The sequence below is a fragment of the Somniosus microcephalus genome, unplaced genomic scaffold, assembly GCF_052327205.1.
Source record: "Somniosus microcephalus isolate GS21.2 unplaced genomic scaffold, FLI_Smic_1.0 unresolved_chr7, whole genome shotgun sequence".
NCBI lineage: Eukaryota > Metazoa > Chordata > Chondrichthyes > Squaliformes > Somniosidae > Somniosus > Somniosus microcephalus.
Genome location: NW_028225185.1, coordinates 4,602,478 through 4,622,525, shown reverse-complemented (window position 1 = coordinate 4,622,525; position 20,048 = coordinate 4,602,478). Strand labels below are relative to the sequence as shown.

At 54.7% G+C, this 20,048-nt stretch overlaps 1 protein-coding gene across 2 annotated transcripts in view; it reads right to left on the bottom strand.

The window, feature by feature from the left end:
- Positions 1 to 4,249: 4,249 nt before the first annotated feature.
- The window catches only part of adar (adenosine deaminase RNA specific), a 66,826-nt gene continuing 51,027 nt past the window's right edge, over positions 4,250 to 20,048 (bottom strand). The window contains exons 10-16 of one of the 2 annotated variants that reach the window (XM_085978483.1): positions 19,589 to 19,702; positions 15,316 to 15,435; positions 14,156 to 14,289; positions 11,343 to 11,525; positions 9,324 to 9,436; positions 6,648 to 6,775; positions 4,250 to 5,484 (exon numbers count right to left, since the gene is read on the bottom strand). In XM_085978483.1, the coding sequence (XP_085834609.1) occupies positions 5,244 to 5,484; positions 6,648 to 6,775; positions 9,324 to 9,436; positions 11,343 to 11,525; positions 14,156 to 14,289; positions 15,316 to 15,435; positions 19,589 to 19,702 (1,033 nt within the window). In that variant the 3' untranslated portion in view covers positions 4,250 to 5,243. The remainder of the gene's footprint in view (positions 5,485 to 6,647; positions 6,776 to 9,323; positions 9,437 to 11,342; positions 11,526 to 14,155; positions 14,290 to 15,315; positions 15,436 to 19,588; positions 19,703 to 20,048) is intronic. The other variant, XM_085978484.1, reaches the window with a different exon arrangement.

Here is a 20,048-nt window from a genome sequence, read left to right as displayed (position 1 = left end):
CTTGAAGATTTGGAGATGTTAAGGGGAACAGATAGGGTAGAGAGAAACTATTTCCGCTGGTTGGGGAGTCTAGGACTAGGGGGCAGAGTCTAAAAATTAGGAAACACTTCTACACACAGAGTGGTAGAAGTTTGGAACTCTTTTTCACAAAATTGATGCTAGATCAATTGTTAATTTTAAATCTGAGATTGGTAGATTTTTGTTTACCAGAGGTATTGAGGGATATGGACCAAAGGCGGGTGGATAGAGTTAGGTCGCAGATTAACCATTATCTCTTTGAATGGCGCAACAGGCTCGAGGGGCTGAATGGTCTCCTCCTGTTCCTACGCCAGCCCGTGATTACTGCTGCTGGTGGATTGATTGATCTTCACCCACTTAGTGCAAGAGCTAGGGAATGGCCTGCACACTCGCTCCAGGAGCCAGACAGAAAGTCAACTGGACTGAACGAGAGAAACAAACATTCATTTATTTTGATTCTGAGATAATTAAACTGGATTCTCTTGCTGCCGGTTCACTCCAAACTCTCCACCCAACATTTACCGGGGTGGGGGCGCGGGGAGTCCCTAGTCTAACCCCGCTTCTGTCTGCAGAACATTTAAAAAGGAAACTAAAATCGGATATAATGCAGGTGGACTTTCCAAAACTGCAATACATCCGAAAGTGATTAAACTTAAAAAAAAAATACATCGCAAAGCTTCTTCACCATTACCAAGAGCTAGTGCCATGCACATAAAACATCCCCTCCCCACTGCCAAGTAACCGTGCAGGACCCTGACTACCCCCTCCCTCCCAAATAAAACGAGCTCCACACCGAGGGTCAGTGGTAGAGATACTCTACCTGTGCAGCACGATCGGGCGCTTTCATCGAGAACACAAGATTGATTATTGCCTGCACAGTTCTCCCAACTCAGAGCATCTCTGCAGCAGTTGAAAATACAGCGAGAGACCCTCAAACAAACACACTGCTCTGTCTCTCCACCCCCCCCCAACCCACCACCATCAAAGACGTTTGTACTTAATTCTGTAAGAAACAGTCACTGCACTCATTTTCTGCATCAATTCACTGAAGGGAAAAATCACCCGCGCCCAATACTCCATTCATTCAAAACCTCAAACCGATTCCTTTGCTGTCAGCTCCACTGACAGACCCGTACCCACCAGTACTGTACCCGTGTTATACACTGACAGACCCGTACCCATCAGTACTGTACCCCAGTGTTATAGTGACAGACCTGTACCCACCAGTGCTGTGCCCCAGTGTTATAGAGACAGACCTGTACCCACCAGTACTGTACCCCAGTGTTATAGAGACAGACCTGTACCCACCAGTACTGTACCCCAGTGTTACAGTGACAGACCAGTACCCACCAGTACTGTACCCCAGTATTATACAGTGACAGACCTGTACCCACCAGTACTGTACCCCAGTGTTATACAGTGAGAGACCTGTACCCACCAGTACTGTACCCCAGTGTTATAGTGACAGACCTGTACCCACCGGTACTGTACCCCAGTGTTATACAGTGACAGACCTGTACCCACCAGTACTGTACCCCAGTGTTACAGTGACAGACCAGTACTGTACCCGTGTTATACAGTGACAGACCTGTACCCACCAGTACTGTACCCCAGTGTTATACAGCGACAGACCTGTACCCACCAGTACTGTACCCCAGTGTTATTATCGCTCATAACGCTCTCTCAAGACACAGCCCAAGTCAACTGTTTGAACATTTCACAGCATGTGATGATTCTCCTCATTCTGTGCTGGACTCTAACCCGGTCCCCAGAGGTGAAGGACTGCTAGGTGACTCGGCCGCCCCGCCTGCCCTGTGCCAAGTCCCTTCACTGGAGCGCCCCGGCTCCGTACTGGAAAGAGCCGCAACTCTCACGATATCAGGCGCCCGAGACTTGGGCGGGGCGCGGGAGAGGAGATACGAGTCTCGGGTCAGCATCGTGGTGCAAGCCCCGGGCTGGGCAGCGGACACCTCACTGCACCCCCCCCTCCGCCCCGCGGGACACGTCAGCGGCACGCACATTAACCCTCCCCCCTGCCCTTGTGCGAACGGGGGTAGAAATAAATCAGTTCGCAAAAGCCGCTGGCACACGGCAAAGCCCAGCTGGTGCCTCGATGTCCTGGGCATCACTCCGGGGGGTGGGGGTGGGAAAAAGAAAACTAGAAACTGCTGGAAACACACAGCAGGTCCGTCGTGTGAAGCCGAGGGACAGGTTTAACGCTGCGAGGGCTTCTCATACTTTGCGTTTTTGCTTCAAAGTTCCACACAGCCGTTGTCAGCCCTTTAATAGCAAATATTTTTTTTTTTTTTTAAAGGGTAAACCGCAACAGCACCATCATGATTTCACTTGGGGACATGCAGGCGAGGGAGGCGCTTTGAACCCATCTAGCTCATCGTACCGTAGAAGGCTGTGACCACCCCCCACCACCCCAACTCAAACTCCCGCACCTCCCGGGTTACGGCGGCACTGTCGCCGCCTTGCACCCCCCCCGCCCTCACCGCGAATTTTGTATGCCGAGCGAACACTGGGATGCAAAGAACAGGGCGGAAACTCCGATTCTGAGAGCGTAAGAGGGAAGGGGTTAAAATCCACCAGATCCCCCCCCGACCCCCCGGAGAAACGTGCGTTCGGCTGTAGGGGCTGCTGTACCCTCGGATGCGCAGCACGCCAGGGGCAGCTGTCGTGCACACTTGCACAGCGCACCGGGACACTCGGTGGATACGGACATGGTCCGTGCCTGCGACTAGCTCGAGGAGCTGGCCGCTAACCGATGAGGCGCAACCTCCCACAAAACAGCAACAAATAAACTGGCTTCGGATCGTGTTGTAAAAACAGAGGTTTGGGGGGGGGGGGGGGGAGCGGCGGGGTATCCTGTCGACATTCCCCCCCACCCACCCCTGCATATTCTCTGCTCTCTCCTCGAGACGGTGGACCTACTTACTAGGGTACGGCTTCTGTGGGCAGTGGATGGCTACTTTGCTCCAACAGCCATTCTTCATGTGCCAGTCTCAATAGGGGGAGTGGCAGGCTACTGAACCATGGTGGGAGGGAGAAAGAGGAGTCCCTCACTCAACCTGCACACACACACACGAATTTCTGGCACTGCTGACCGGGAGCAAGAACCACAGCCGATTCATCCAGGGGCACTGCGGGCCAATTCCAACACCCCTGCGAGCTGGGACGAGGGCATGCACTGTAACCTGGGGGATGGGAGCACTGAAACCGGGAGGAGGGCGAGTTCTGTAACCGGGGGGAGGGCGAGTTCTGTAACCGGGAGGAGGGCGAGTTCTGTAACCGGGAGGAGGGCGAGTTCTGTAACCGGGAGGAGGGCGAGTTCTGTAACCGGGAGGAGGGAGAGTTCTGTAACCGGGAGGAGGGCGAGTTCTGTAACCGGGAGGAGGGCGAGTTCTGTAACCGGGAGGAGGGCGAGTTCTGTAACCGGGAGGAGGGCGAGTTCTGTAACCGGGAGGAGGGCGAGTTCTGTAACCGGGAGGAGGGCGAGTTCTGTAACCGGGAGGAGGGCGAGTTCTGTAACCGGGAGGAGGGCGAGTTCTGTAACCGGGAGGAGGGCGAGTTCTGTAACCGGGAGGAGGGCGAGTTCTGTAACCGGGAGGAGGGCGAGTTCTGTAACCGGGAGGAGGGCGAGTTCTGTAACCGGGAGGAGGGCGAGTTCTGTAACCGGGAGGAGGGCGAGTTCTGTAACCGGGAGGAGGGCGAGTTCTGTAACCGGGAGGAGGGCGAGTTCTGTAACCGGGAGGAGGGCGAGTTCTGTAGCTGGGAGGAGGGCGAGTTCTGTAACCGGGAGGAGGGCGAGTTCTGTAACCGGGAGGAGGGCGAGTTCTGTAACCGGGAGGAGGGCGAGTTCTGTAACCGGGAGGAGGGCGAGTTCTGTAACCGGGAGGAGGGCGAGTTCTGTAACCGGGAGGAGGGCGAGTTCTGTAACCGGGAGGAGGGCGAGTTCTGTAACCGGGAGGAGGGCGAGTTCTGTAACCGGGAGGAGGGCGAGTTCTGTAACCGGGAGGAGGGCGAGTTCTGTAACCGGGAGGAGGGCGAGTTCTGTAACTGGGAGGAGGGCGAGTTCTGTAACCGGGAGGAGGGCGAGTTCTGTAACCGGGAGGAGGGCGAGTTCTGTAACCGGGAGGAGGGCGAGTTCTGTAGCTGGGAGGAGGGCGAGTTCTGTAACCGGGAGGAGGGCGAGTTCTGTAACCGGGAGGAGGGCGAGTTCTGTAACCGGGAGGAGGGCGAGTTCTGTAACCGGGAGGAGGGCGAGTTCTGTAACCGGGAGGAGGGCGAGTTCTGTAACCGGGAGGAGGGCGAGTTCTGTAACCGGGAGGAGGGCGAGTTCTGTAGCTGGGAGGAGGGCGAGTTCTGTAACCTGGAGGAGGGACGAGTTTGGGGTTCCAAGTTGATCCAAAGGGGGCTATGGCTGCTCAGATGTGGCAGTGTAACTCGGGGTAAAGCCGGGTGGGCTCTGGGGGACCACCAGCAGGAGTTCGCCTCGCACGGACAGGCCTCCAAACTGGGCGGCGCGCGCCAGGCAATGTTTTGGGCTGTTTATTTAATTTTAATTTAAAAAGTCCCCCAGTGGTCTGTGAAGGAAGTTTAATTTTTTGGATGGGAGTAGCATAACCCCACCGCTGACTTAACGAGAAACGTAGCCTGCGTCTTGAAGCTGCTAAGCACACAAGCACGGATACGGGGTGTGTGGGGAAAAGAGGGGTTAGAGAGGGAACCACCAGCATTGGCAGCATGACTTCAGTCTGCTGGTACTGGCTGTATTTCACCCATATTTACAGTTTTAGCAGCACCCCCCCCTTCTCTCTCTCCCCACCCCCCACCCCATTCAGAGTTGGTCCAATAATACAGGGCGAGAGATATTATGGGGTCGTGCTGAAGCTGGCTCTCACGCTCCGAGCACTTCACTGCCAAGCAGCACATTTAGCCCCTGATCTTGTAGAAGTTTTTGCATGAAAGAGGCCCCAAGCCCACCAATTCTTAGCTTAAGTGACTTTTCTTTTTAAAATCAGATCTACGTCGTTTGGTTTCTAAATTACATTCGATTATAAACATTTTACAGGATTTATAAAGGAATGTCTGCAACTTTATGGTTACTTTTTTTTTTTAAAGTTTTGTGTGTGTTTTTTTTTAAACTCTCTACAACCTCTTCTGTACAGAATCGCTCCCCTGGTTTCACCCCCACCCCCACCCAACCCCCGAGCAGACAACTACGCTTCGCTCTTCATGAAGCTCTTCTCCTCCAGAGGCTTCTGGATCCAGTTGCCATAGTTCATCTGCTCCAGGGCTTTGAAGAAGAGGGTGCGGGCGTTCTGGAAGTCGGCCGCGGCCTCCTTGGCGTCAGAGTAGGAGGGCAGCGCCAGCAGGTCCGGACGCTCGCTCTTCGCGCACAGCCGCCGGAAAAGGTCGTACAGGTTGTTTTTGGAGGCTCGAGAGACGTCGAGCTGAGGCCTGGGCAGTGGGGGAGAGACAAAGCACAAACAAAATTTACAAGCTCCGTTTACCGATGAAAACTCGGAGCCCCGCCCCACCCCCTCCAAAACCTGTCACTGGCGGGTTTAAGTTGCATTCTGTCGGTGTCGGCCGGAGCTCAGTGGGGAGTACGCTCACTCACCCGAGTCAGAAGGTCGCGGGTTCAAGTTCCACACCAGAGACTTTGAGCACATAAGGGGCTGTACTGAGGGAGCGCCGCACTGTCGGAGGGGCGGTACTGAGGGAGCGCCGCACTGTCGGAGGGGCGGTACTGAGGGAGCGCCGCACTGTCGGAGTGGCGGTACTGAGGGAGCGCCGCGCTGTCGGAGGGGCGGTACCGAGGGAGCACCGCAATGTCGGAGGGGCAGTACTGAGGGAGCGCCGCGCTGTCGGAGGGGCTGTACTGAGGGAGCGCCGCGCTGTCGGAGGGTCGGTACTGAGGGAGCGCCGCGCTGTCGGAGGGGCTGTACTGAGGGAGCGCCGCGCTGTCAGAGGGGCGGGACTGAGGGAGCGCCGCACTGTCAGAGGGGCGGGACTGAGGGAGCGCCGCACTGTCAGAGGGGCGGGACTGAGGGAGCGCCGCACTGTCGGAGGGGCGGTACTGAGGGAGTGCCGCACTGTCGGAGGTGCCGTCTTTCGGATGAGACGTTAAACTGAGGCCCCATCTGCCCTCTCAGGTGGATGTAAAAGATCCCACGGCCACTATTGGAAGAAGAGCAGGGGGAGTTCTCCCCAGTGTCCTGTGGCCAATATTTATCCCTCAACCAACATCACTAAAACAGATCAGGTTGTTTGTGGGAGCTTGCTGTGCGCAAATTGGCTGCCGCGTTTCCTACATTACAACAGTGACCACACTTCAAAAGTACTTCATTGGCTGTAAAGCGCTTTGGGACATCCTGAGGTGGTGAAAGGCGCTGGAGAAATGCATGACTTTCTTTATTTGTTTCACTGCCACTCTTTAGCAATCTTGGTGTCTTGCACTGTGGGCCCTGGCCTAGGTTTCGCTGTGAAGAGTTGCCACGATGGCTGGCTGAGCTGGGATTAATTCAAGCGGCGACTGGTTCTACCTCAGCACGATGCGCTGAGTTATTAATATATAAAACAGGCCGGGTGTTATATTTAATTTTTTTTTTTTTTTTTACCCATCGACTTTCCCTTTGGTTCCATCCAGAATTTCCACCTCGGTTCCATCCGCCATGGACCAGTTCACGCTCGACTCCTTCGTTTTGCCGGTTTGCCGCGTTGAGTCGTAGACGCTAACCCTGCCGATCTGCGAGAAAGGGAGCAACACTGCAGAGTGAGCGACACGGCGCAGAACCTCTGCCACACAACGACACGTCCCACCACTGCCCCATTCTCCCTGCGCCGACCAGGACCGGCCCTTTCTCTGACCACTTACAGTACTGAGGGAGCGCCGCACTGTCGGAGGGGCGGTACTGAGGGAGCGCCGCACAGTCGGAGGGGCGGTACTGAGGGAGTGCCGCACTGTCGGAGGGGCGGTACTGAGGGAGCGCCGCACAGTCGGAGGGGCGGTACTGAGGTAGCGCCGCACTGTCGGAGGGGCGGTACTGAGGGAGCGCTGCACAGTCGGAGGGGCGGTACTGAGGGAGCGCCGCACGGTCGGAGGGGCGGTACTGAGGGAGCGCCGCACTGTCGGAGGGGCGGTACTGAGGGAGCGCCGCACTGTCGGAGGGGCGGTACTGAGGGAGCGCCGCACTGTCGGAGGGGCAGTACTGAGGGAGCGCTGCACAGTCGGAGGGGCGGTACTGAGGGAGCGCTGCACAGTCGGAGGGGCGGTACTGAGGGAGCGCCGCACTGTCAGAGGGGCGGTACTGAGGGAGCGCCGCACTGTCGGAGGGGCAGTACTGAGGGAGCGCCGCACTGTCGGAGGGGCAGTACTGAGGGAGCGCCGCACTGTCGGAGGGGCAGTACTGAGGGAGCGCCGCACTGTCAGAGGGGCAGTACCGAGGGAGCGCTGCACTGTCGGAGGGGCGGTACCGAGGGAGCGCTGCACTGTCGGAGGGGCAGTACCGAGGGAGCGCCGCACTGTCGGAGGGGCAGTACTGAGGGAGCGCTGCACTGTCGGAGGGGCATTACACCGGGAGTGCCCGAGCTTTTTGACTCACGGGCTGCTTAGGTGCACACCCGTGGAGCTCAGGACCGCTTACAAAGATCTGATTTGTTCCCGTCTACCGCTAGTTGCTGATACTAGTAGATCTTGGGTGTTCAGATTTCCCTCAGTTGGGTTCTACGTCCCCCTCATTGTCCACCATTCGACCCTCTACACATTGAGTGGAGCCCAAAACATGACTGGGCCCCTCCCCTTGGGGGATGGGGGTGGGTGAAAGACCAAACCTTAAGAGGCAGGGTCGCTGGTGCTTGGTGCTGGCCATAGATGTCAGAATACTTTTATTAGTCTGTCTTGGAGGAAGAGCAGAATTATGATTATGAACAATATACAGGAAAGTAACATGCCGATAAAGAGTGAGATGTAGTTGGGTGGGAGGTGGCTCATGTGGAGCATGGGCCAGTTGGGCTGAACGGCCTGTTTCTGTGCTGTACATTCTGCGATTTAGGATTCATCCACCAATGAGGCATTAGGGCCGAGTGCTGGCAATGCTGGGCACCCTGGAGGCTTCAGCCTGTATATTTAGGGACCCCAGGCTCATGGGAACACCACCTCCCAGTCACACACCATCCTGACTTGGAATTATATCGGGCCGTTCCTTCATCGTCACTGGGTCCAAATCCTGGAACTCCCTCCCTAACAGCACTGTGGAAGCACCTTCACCACACGGGACTGCAGCGGTTCAAGAAGGCGGCTCACCACCACCTTCTCAAGGGGCAACCAGGGATGGGCAATAAATGCCGGCCTTGCTAGCGACGCCCGCATCCCAAGAAAAAAAATATTCCGGGACAGTGAGACGCTGCAGTGGCAGAGGTTTGCCTGCACTTGCACGCTCCCCTCAGGTCAGTACATTAACCGGGGAGAATCCACAGCAGGAGAGATTTTTCTTCCCCTTCAGCACGGTGGCATAGTGGTTAGCACTGTTGCCTCACAGCGCCAGGGACCCGGGTTCGAATCCGGCCTCGGGCGACTGTCTGTGTGGAGTTTGCACATTCTCCCCGTGTTTGCGTGGGTTTACTCCGGGTGCTCCGGTTTCCTCCCACAGTCCAAAAGATGTGCGGGTTAGGTTGATTGGCTATGATAAATTGACCCTTAGTGTTAGGGGAATTAAATACGTGGGGTTACGGGGATAGGGTGGGATATGTGTTGGTGTAGGGGTTACGGGGATCGGGTGGGATATGTGTCGGTGCAGGCTCGATGGGCCGAAATGGCCTCTATCTGCACTGTGTGGTTTCTGTGATTTCTGTGAACGTCCCCCCTCTCCTCAAGACACTGGCCAGAGGACAGGTAACTCCTGCCCCTGCAGTACCTCGCCAGAGTGGCCACTCTTTACGGGTGTTAAATGGCCAGCTTTGACCGCAGAGATTGATTCCGCCCTCACCCTAAGTCTAGACGCACCCACTTTTAGTTGTGGCCAGTGAGGGTGATCAGGAGGTCGGGGTGGTTTCCCGCCCAGATCAGGAACTGTGGCTCAGAGCACTTTATTGTTGGGCCAGGGCATCAAGGGATATGGAGCTAAGGTGGGTAAATGGAGCGGAGGTTCAGACCAGCCAGGGTCTGAATGAATGGTGGAGCGAGGGGCTGAATGGCCACCTCCTGTCCGGATACTCCTACTCCCGCCCCACCTAGGATGGGTGACAGCGGTAGTCAAGGACTGGAAGGAGCAGATTCAACGCCCCGATGCCCTTACCTGTGGGTGATTCAGTGTGTAAGGATAAGGCAGACCCGTTCGAAACTCGTCACCATCCCTGGACATGCGACAGCAGACCGCTCGAGCCAGGTGTCCGTGGCTGTACAGGTAACCTGCAGGTCGAAGGAAGGAAGAGGTTTACTCTGAGCAGCATCGCGAGAGACCCTGGTTACAAATCCCAGGGCAACAATCATCACCTCAACTCTCCCGGGCGGACTGTGGGGAGCACGGAGAGTGGCTGAATCAGAGACCGTTACATGGTTCAAGGTCGCAGTCATCACCTGCCTCCTCAAAAAATACCACCCTCGACCCAAATGTCCTTGCAAACTACCGCCCTATTTCCAACCTCACTTTCCTATCCAAAGTCTCGCAAATCTGAGATCATCTTCCTCACGACTCCCTTTCTGAATCACACCAATCGGGTTTCTGCTCCTGCCACAGCACTGAAGCCGAAGTCACAGCTCCCAGTACGGTACTGAGGGAGCGCCGCACTGTCGGAGGGGCGGGACTGAGGGAGCGCCGCACTGTCGGAGGGGCGGTACTGAGGGAGCGCCGCACTGTCGGAGGGGCGGTACTGAGGGAGCGCCGCACTGTCGGAGGGGCGGTACTGAGGGAGCGCCGCACTGTCGGAGGGGCGGGACTGAGGGAGCGCCGCACTGTCGGAGGGGCGGTACTGAGGGAGCGCCGCACTGTCGGAGGGGCGGTACTGAGGGAGCGCCGCACTGTCGGAGGGGCGGTACTGAGGGAGCGCCGCACTGTCGGAGGGGCGGTACTGAGAGGGCGCCGCACTGTTGGAGGGGCGGTACTGAGGGAGCGCCGCACTGTCGGAGGGGCGGTACTGAGGGAGCGCCACACTGTCGGAGGGGCGGTACTGAGGGAGCGCCGCACTGAGAGGGGCAGTACTGAGGGAGCGCCGCACTGTCGGAGGGGCAGTACTGAGGGAGCGCCGCACTGTCGGAGGGGCAGTACTGAGGGAACGCCGCACTGTGGGAGGTGCAGTACTGAGGGAGCGCCGCACTGTCGGAGGGGCAGTACTGAGGGAGCGCCGCACTGTCGGAGGGGCAGTACTGAGGGAGCGCCGCACTGTCGGAGGGGCAGTACTGAGGGAGCGCCGCACTGTCGGAGGGGCAGTACTGAGGGAGCGCCGCACTGTCGGAGGGGCAGTACTGAGGGAGCGCCGCACTGTCGGAGGGGCAGTACTGAGGGAGCGCCGCACTGTCGGAGGGGCAGTACTGAGGGAGCGCCGCACTGTCGGAGGGGCAGTACTGAGGGAGCGCCGCACTGTCGGAGGGGCCGTCTTTCGAATGAGACATTAAACCGAGGCTTCGTCTGCCCTCTCAGGTGGATGTGAAAGATCCCACGGCCACTATTGGAAGAAGAGCAGGGGGGAGTTCTCCCCGGTGTCCTGGGGCCAATATTTATCCCTCAATCAACGTCACTGAAAACAGATGATCTGGTCATTATCACATTGCTGTTTGTGGGAGCTTGCTGTGTGCCAATTGGCTGCCGCGTTTCCTACATTACAACAGTGACCACACTTCAAAAAAAGTACTTCATTGGCTGTAAAGCGCTTTGGGATGTCCTGAGGTGGTGAAAGGCGCTGGAGAAATGCGAGTCTGTCTTTCTCTGTAGCCTTTGACATGGTTGACCACACCATCGCCCCCCCCCACCAGCTCGCCGAGACCGCTCTCCCTCTGTTCCACTCTTACCGACCCAATCGGACGCACAACATCTCCAGCAACGGCTTCTTGCCCTGTCCCCCGCAACGGTTTAATTTCGACGTAATTCTACATTTATCTACGTTAACAGTGGGCTGCACTTGAAAAGTAATTTATTAGGTGCAAAGCGCTTTGGGACCTTCAGGAGAGGTGTGGCGGGCAGGGTGCCGGAGAAGCAGGGCACCGCGAGTCCGCCTGCTCGCATCATGATGCCAATTCCTTGCCTACCCCGAGCCAAACTCTCCCCGATCCTGGGTTACGCTTCGCGCAAAAAGGCCGAGGATCCGGGCCTACAGCTCACCCAGGGTAATGGAGCGGAGATAGACGGGGTGGATGAAGTGGGAGAGCAGAGCCCCCTGGAGGCCCAGCACGTTCCAGCGCAGGATCTTGTCACTGCAGGACATGGTGCGAAGGCGCTCGCCGTGCTGAATCCCGTCCCACGTCGGGACAATGTCGCTCGACTCCACCGGGATGGTACCTTCACCTGCAGACCAGACAACGGAGAGTCGGTTAAAAACAGTCACGTTCGCAGTTTAAAGAGGAGGAGGAAAGGCAGTCAAAGTGTTCCCTCAAATGAAAAACACATCGATATAAAACCAGAAGACTCGCACCCAGCAGGTCAATGCGGCCAAGTGGGTGTAACCCCGGGCATAGTCGACAGATCCATCGCCACCCAGTCCAATCACGCCCTCATCTAGCGTTCCGCACATGTACAGGACTGAGGGAAAGGGGCCATTCAATAGCGAGCGGGGGGGTGGGGGAGATGCTGACTGCTTACCCGCACTCCAGATCAGGGGCACCGAAGCCAATAGCAACACCTCGGGCTTCAGGCAAGATGGGCCACGTCAACTCAGCTCTGGGGGTGGAAGCCTGGTCCGCTGGGCCAAGCCAACCGCTCACTGAACTGCGTTTCCCATATTACAACAGTGACTGCACGTCAAAAAACGACTTCATTGGCTGGAAGGGGCTTTGGGACGTCCGGAGGTGGAAGGCGCTGTAGAAATGCAAGTCTGTCTTTTTTTCCCACTGATCAGCTACTATTCCAAGCATTATCTAAATGTGGCGGGCTTGATAAAAAGGACACGTCCAAGACTTTCCCCTCCACTTGAAGGCAAAAATAACACTCAAACTCAAAACATGCATCGGTGCTTTGCTGAGGTTCTAACTGCACCTTGGTGGAAGTTAAGATGTTTGTGTAGACAACTAGCTGTGAACCAAGTCGGTTTTGGTAAACTTGGCGCTCAGACAGGGAGAGATGTCACTGCTATGGGATCGGAACATTTTTGGTACCCAGTGATAGCACCAAGTGCACAACAGCACGGGTTAGATACAGAGTAAAGCTCCATCTACACTGTCCCATCAAACACTCCCAGGGTAGGTACAGCACGGGTTAGATACAGAGTAAAGCTCCCTCTACACTGTCCCATCAAACACCCCCAGGGCAGGTACAGCACGGGGTTAGATACAGAGTAAAGCTCCCTCTACACTGTCCCATCAAACACTCTCAGGGCAGGTACAGCACGGGTTAGATACAGAGTAAAGCTCCCTCTACACTGTCCCATCAAACACTCCCAGGGCAGGTACAGCACGGGGTTAGATGCAGAGTAAAGCTCCCTCTACACTGTCCCATCAGACACTCCCAGGGCAGGTACAGCACGGGTTAGATACAGAGTAAAGCACCCTCTACACTGTCCCATCAAACACTCCCAGGGCAGGTACAGCACGGGTTAGATACAGAGCAAAGCTCCCTCTACACTGTCCCATCAAACACTCCCAGGGCAGGTACACTGTCCCATCAAACACTCCCAGGGCAGGTACAGCACGGGGTTAGATGCAGAGTAAAGCTCCCTCTACACTGTCCCAAACACTCCCAGGGCAGGTACAGCACGGGTTAGATACAGAGTAAAGCTCCCTCTACACTGTCCCATCAAACACTCCCAGGGCAGGTACAGCACGGGTTAGATACAGAGTAAAGCTCCCTCTACACTGTCCCATCAAACACTCCCAGGGCAGGTACAGCACGGGTTAGATACAGAGTAAAGCTCCCTCTACACTGTCCCATCAAACACCCCCAGGGCAGGTACAGCACGGGGTTAGATGCAGAGTAAAGCTCCCTCTACACTGTCCCATCAAACACTCCCAGGGCAGGTACAGCACGGGGTTAGATACAGAGTAAAGCTCCCTCTACACTGTCCCATCAAACACTCCCAGGGCAGGTACAGCACGGGGTTAGATGCAGAGTAAAGCTCCCTCTACACTGTCCCATCAAACACTCCCAGGGCAGGTACACTGTCCCATCAAACACTCCCAGGGCAGGTACAGCACGGGGTTAGATGCAGAGTAAAGCTCCCTCTACACTGTCCCAAACACTCCCAGGGCAGGTACAGCACGGGTTAGATACAGAGTAAAGCTCCCTCTACACTGTCCCATCAAACACTCCCAGGGCAGGTACAGCACGGGTTAGATACAGAGTAAAGCTCCCTCTACACTGTCCCATCAAACACTCCCAGGGCAGGTACAGCACGGGGTTAGATACAGAGTAAAGCTCGCCTCGACACTGTCCCATCAAACACTCCCAGGGCAGGTACAGCATGGGTTAAATACAGAGTAAAGCTCCCCCTACACTGTCCCATCAAACACTCCCAGGGCAGGTACAGCACGGGTTAGATACAGAGTAAAGCTCCCTCTACACTGTCCCATCAAACACGCCCAGGGCAGGTGCAGCACAGGTTAGATACAGAGTAAAGCTCCCTCTACACTGTCCCATCAAACACTCCCAGGGCAGGTACAGCACGGGTTAGATACAGAGTAAAGCTCCCTCTACACTGTCCCATCAAACACTCCCAGGGCTGGTACAGCACGGGTTAGATAGAGAGTAAAGCTCCTTTTGCTCTGACACTACTGTGACCTTCCAATCCCTGCATCTGTGAACCTCACAGGATAGAGGGGAATTTTTAAATCTTTCAGTTTGGACTGGATTAGAGCTCAGATTCTCAGGAGGTCAATGTCGCCTGTGCCACAAGACCTCACAGGTGCAGATCTGGATTGTGCATTCAGTCACGTTTTAGAAGGGTTTGCCGTGTGCGCTTCGTTACCGGCAGCTTGCGGACTCACCGTTCTCCACCTTGGTGCGCAGCTTGCCCTGCTTCATGTTCTCAAACAGCGGGTGGTGCGACTCGTCTCCTTCCTTGGTGGGGGGTTCGCTGCACGACTTATCGAACAGGGCCCCGTCCCCACATGGCGCGGTGCTGGGGAAGGCACAGCAAGAAAGGCACAGAGTGAGGCTAGGAAAGTCTCGCAGGACTCCAGACATTTGTTTTCATTGAATAAAACCACAGTGCCTGCCGTCAAATTAAAACTGCTGCAGTATCCTTTTACTGCCAGTAGGCGCAGACATATCTTCAGAGTTAGATCACTATTTTGAGGAACAGACTATTGGTCCCAACAACCCTGGCCTTCCGATACAGCAATGCCCCCTCCCCGCCCACCTTTTTATCATGACCCTCAATTCCTTCTCTCCAGCCCATTTATCCCCAACCACTTCACCCTTCCTCCACTTACTCCATAGCGCAATTCCCCTTCGGCCGAAGAACTTCCTCTGGACATCCCTTCTTGCTCCTAGCTTCGGTTAGACCTACCTCAGTGGGCAGCACTGCCTCGCTCACCTCAGGGCGTGGGTCCGAGTCCCAGTCCAGAGACCTGAGCCCACAATCCAGGCCGACACTCCTAGTGCAGTACCGAGGGAGCGCCGCGCTGTCGGAGGGGCGGTACCGAGGGAGCGCCGCGCCGTCGGAGGGGCGGCACCGAGGGAGCGCCGCGCTGACGGAGGGGCGGTACCGAGGGAGCGCCGCACTGACGGAGGGGCGGTACCGAGGGAGCGCCGCACTGTCGCAGGGGCGGTACCGAGGGAGCGCCGCACTGTCGCAGGGGCCGTCTTTTGGATGAGACATTAAACCGAGGCCCCGTCTGCCCTCTCAGGTGGACGTGAAAGATCCCACGGCCACTATTGGAAGAGGAGCAGGGGAATTCTCCCCGGTGTCCTGGGGCCAATATTTATCCCGCAACCAACATCACTAAAACAGATCTGGTTATTGTATGGGAGCTTGCTGTGCGCAAATTGGCTGCCACATTTCCTACATTACAACAGTGACTACACTTCAAAAAGTACTTCATTGGCTTTAAAGCACTTTGCGTGTTGTGGACGGCCCCCCGATACAGTGCGAGCACCCCCGCAGTCGAACGTCAATGGTAGACGTGGGGGGGGTTAAACTGACCTGATGTAGAGGTGAAACGTTATTCCCGGTTTAATCTGTAATCTGTTGTCCTGCGCTGGCATAAAAAGGCTGTCGTCCGGAGACGCAGGGTTATACTTCAACAGCTCGCTGTACAGGAACCTGTGGAGGAAGCGGCAGCCTGTATTAGGTGGTGTAGATACAGTTAAACTTCAAACACTCGCAAGGCACAACAGATCTCACCTCATCTCTACATTAAAACATTAAAAATCTTACAACTATGTGCACTTCCCATCAACTTTTCTCGATATAAATTCATATTTCCCGAGATAAGCACGTTCCCTCCGTGGTGCCGAGCCCCCAATGGGGGCGCTGCAACACCGCCACTGCAGGGAGGAGGGAGTTACCCAACGTGGCACTGGAGCAAGGCCACCCAGCGGCAGGGAGGAGAGAGCAGGCAGCCCTGGCGGGACAGTGACAAACAGCGCAGAGACCCGCGCTCACTTATCAAAGCACAGGGAGTGCGTAAATATATATACGGGGGAAGGAGGATCCCAGGAGTGACTCAGTATCTGCGGGGGTTTCCCAGCGTGTCAATATCTACAGGGGGATTCCCCCAGTGTGTCAATATCTACAGGGGGATTCCCCCGTGTGTCAATATCTACAGGGGGATTCCCCCAGTGTGTCAATATCTACAGGGGGATTCCCCCGTGTGTCAATATCTACAGGGGGATTCCCCCAGTGTGTCAATATCTACAGGGGGATTCCCCCGTGTGCCAATATCTACAGGGGGATTCCCCCAGTGTGTCAATATCTACAGGGGGATTCCCCCAGTGTGTCAATATCTACAGGGGGATTCCCCCGTGTGTCAATATCTACAGGGGGATTCCCCCAGTGTGTCAATATCTACAGGGGGATTCCCCCGTGTGTCAATATCTACAGGGGGATTCCCCCAGTGTGTCAATATCTACAGGGGGATTCCCCCGTGTGTCAATATCTACAGGGGGATTCCCCCAGTGTGTCAATATCTACAGGGGGATTCCCCCAGTGTGTCAATATCTACAGGCAGGTCCCCGGGAGCGTGTCAATATGTACAGGCGGGTCCCCGGGAGTGTGTCACTATCTACAGGCGGGTCCCTGGGAGCGTGTCAATACCTACAGGGAGAGGGGGCGGGTCCCCGGGAGCGTGTCAATATCTACAGGGAGAGGGGGGCAGGTCCCCGGGAGCGTGTCACTATCTACAGGGAGAGGGGGCGGGCCCCCTTAAGCGTGTCACTATCTACAGGGAGAGGGGGCGGGTCCCTGGAAGCGTGTCAATACCTACAGGGAGAGGGGGCGGGTCCCTGGAAGCGTGTCAATACCTACAGGGAGAGGGGGCGGGTCCCCGGGAGCGTGTCACTATCTACAGGGAGAGGGTCCCCAGGAGCGTGTCACTATCTACAGGGAGAGGGGGGCAGGTCCCCGGGAGCGTGTCACTATCTACAGGGAGAGGGGGCGGGCCCCCTTAAGCGTGTCACTATCTACAGGGAGAGGGGGCGGGTCCCTGGAAGCGTGTCAATACCTACAGGGAGAGGGGGCGGGTCCCTGGAAGCGTGTCAATACCTACAGGGAGAGGGGGCGGGTCCCCGGGAGCGTGTCACTATCTACAGGGAGAGGGTCCCCAGGAGCGTGTCACTATCTACAGGGAGAGGGGGCGGGTCCCTGGAAGCGTGTCAATACCTACAGGGAGAGGGGGCGGGTCCCTGGAAGCGTGTCAATACCTACAGGGAGAGGGGGGCGGGTCCCTGGAAGCGTATCAATACCTACAGGGAGAGGGGGGCGGGTCCCCGGGAGCGTGTCACTATCTACAGGTGGGTCCCCAGGAGCGTGTCAATACCTACAGGGGGAGGGGAAACCATTGTCGGAAGTCAACACAAAGCTATCTGGGCAGGAGTTGGAGTCCAAGATGCTGAAAGCAGGATTGCGCTTCCTGGGTGCAAATAACGAGTTAAGGAAAAGGGAGAGGGAGCGAGCAGTAAGTTGTAAGAAAACGTTAAACTGAACACTCATTCCCATCATAGACAGCAGCTACCGTAAGGGATTAAAGAAAACTACTGAAGCAAGCGGTTCATTAGCAGGTTGGCTCATCATCTTCATTGAGGGTTGTACTCTGTTGCCGTCATTTCTTTAATTAACGTTGTACACCAGTGGTGTACAGCCTGTCCCCACTACAGTCCACCTTATTAAACCCTGGCACTGAACGGTCCCTATAAAGCTGTCAGAAGCAGCCCGTTGCGATTCTGCTCCTACCCGTGAATCAGAAACGGTATGCCAACGAGGAACCATCTGTTCCAGGGAGACGCTCCCCTTCCTCCCACCCCAACCCCTCGCCGCAGCTTCAGACTGCAAACTCAGTTAGTGCAGCATTGAGGGGAAAAAACACACACAAACACACATACATATATATTCCTTTAAATTTCTAAATTCGATTCGGTTAGGGTGCCACTGCACGCAGTTATACGAGGAGACAGCGCACACTTCAAAAGCCCGTGAAGGAGAGTCAAGGTTAACCGAGGCACAGATGGGATTTAACACTGCCGGATCCTGGTGGGAGAATTAAGAAAAAAGGATCTGCAGGGATTTGCTCGGCACGGTCATTGCGGAGATGAGGCCAACTTTAATTACAAGTGGTGGAGGGGAGCAAGAAACGAGGAAACTGCCCTCAGGCTCCAGGCAGCTTAATGCGAGATATCTCACAAAATGCACATTTCACTAAGAAGCCTAGGATCTGGTCACTCAGCGAGGAATCTCCTTCCTCGCAAAAAGGAAAAGCGGCCCAACCATGGCTAACAAAAGAAATTAAGGATAGTATTAGATCCGAAGAGGAGTCATATCAAGTTGCCAGAAAAAGTAGCAAGCCCGAGGATTGGGAGCAGTTTAGAGTTCAGCAAAAAAGGACCAAGAGATTGATTAAGAGGGGGAAAAATAGAGTATGAGAGTAAACTTGCAAGGAACATAAAAGCGGAATGTAAAAGCTTCTACAAGTATGTAAAAAGAAAAAGATTAGTGAAGACAAATGTAGGTCCCTTACAGTCAGAAACGGGAGAATTTATAATGGGGAACAAGGAAATGGCAGAGCAATTAAACAAATACTTTGGTTCTGTCTTCACGGAAGAGGACACAAATAACTTCCCAGAAATGCTAGGGAACCAAGGGTCTAGTGAGAAGGAGGAATTAAAGGAAATTAGTATTAGTAAAAAAAATAGTGCTGGAGAAATTAATGGGACTGAAAGCTGATAAATCCCCAGGGCCTGATAATCTGCATCCCAGAGTACTTAAAGAGGTAGCCATGGAAATAGTGGATGCATTGGTTGTCATCTTCCAAAATTCTATAGATTATGGAACAGTTCCTGCAGATTGGAGGGTGGCAAATGTAACCCCACTATTTAAAAAAGGGAGAGAGAAAACAGGGAACTACAGGCCGGTTAGCTTAACATCAGTAGTAGGGAAAATGCTAGAGTCTATCATAAAGGATGTGATAACAGGACACTATCAATGGGATTAGACAAAGTCAACGTGGATTTATGAAAGGGAAATCGTGTTTGACAAACCTACTGGAGTTATTTGAGGATGTAACTGGTAGAGTAGATAAGGGAGAACCAGTAGATGTGGTGTATTTGGATTTTCAGAAGGCCTTTGATAAAATCCCACATAAGAGGTTAGTGTGCAAAATTAAAGCACATGGGATTGGGGGTAATAAACTGGCATGGATTGAAAATTGGTTAACAGACAGGAAACAGAGAGTAGGAATAAATGGGTCTTTTTCAGGGTGGCAGGCGGTGACTAGTGGGGTATCGCAGGGATCAGTGCTTGGGCCCCAGCTATTCACAATATATATCAATGATTTGGATGAAGGAACCAAATGTAATATTTCCAAGTTTGCTGACGACATGAAACTAGGTGGGATTGTGAGTTGTGAGGAGGATGCAAAGAGGCTTCAAGGTGATTTAGACAAGTTGAGTGAGTGGGCAAATAGATGGCAGATGCAGTAAAACGTGGATAAATGTGAAGTTATCCACTTCGGTAAGAAAAACAAAGGCAGAGTATAATTTAAATGGTGATAGATTGGGAAATGTTGATGTACAAAGGGACCTGGGTGTCCTTGTACACCAGTCACTGAAAGCAAACATGCAGGTGCAGCAAGCAGTTAGGAAGGCAAATGTTGGCCTTCATTGCAAGAGGATTAGAGTACAGGAGCAAGGATGTCTTACTACAGTTATACAGGGCCTTGGTGAGACCACACCTGGAGTACTGTGTGCAGTTTTGGTCTCCTTACCTAAGAAAGGATATACTTGCCATAGAGGGAGTGCAGCGAAGGTTCACCAGACTGATTCCTGGGATGACAGGACTGTCGTATGAGGAGAGATTGGGTCGACTAGGCCTGTATTCACTAGAGTTTAGAAGAATGAGAGGGAATCTCATTGAAACGTATAAAATTCTGACAGGACTAGACAGACTGGATGCAGGGAGGATGTTTCCCCTGGCTGGGGGGGTCTAGAGCGAGGGGTCTCAGTCTCAGGATACGGGGTAGGACATTTAGGACTGAGATGAGGAGAAATGTCTTCACTCAGAGGGTGGTGAACCTGTGGAATTCTCTACCACAGAAGGCTGTGGAGGCCAAGTCACTGGATATATTGAAAAAGGAGATCGATAGATTTCTAGACACAAGGCATCAAGGGGTATGGGGAGAGAGCGGGAATATGGTATTGAGATAGAGGATCAGCCATGATCATGTT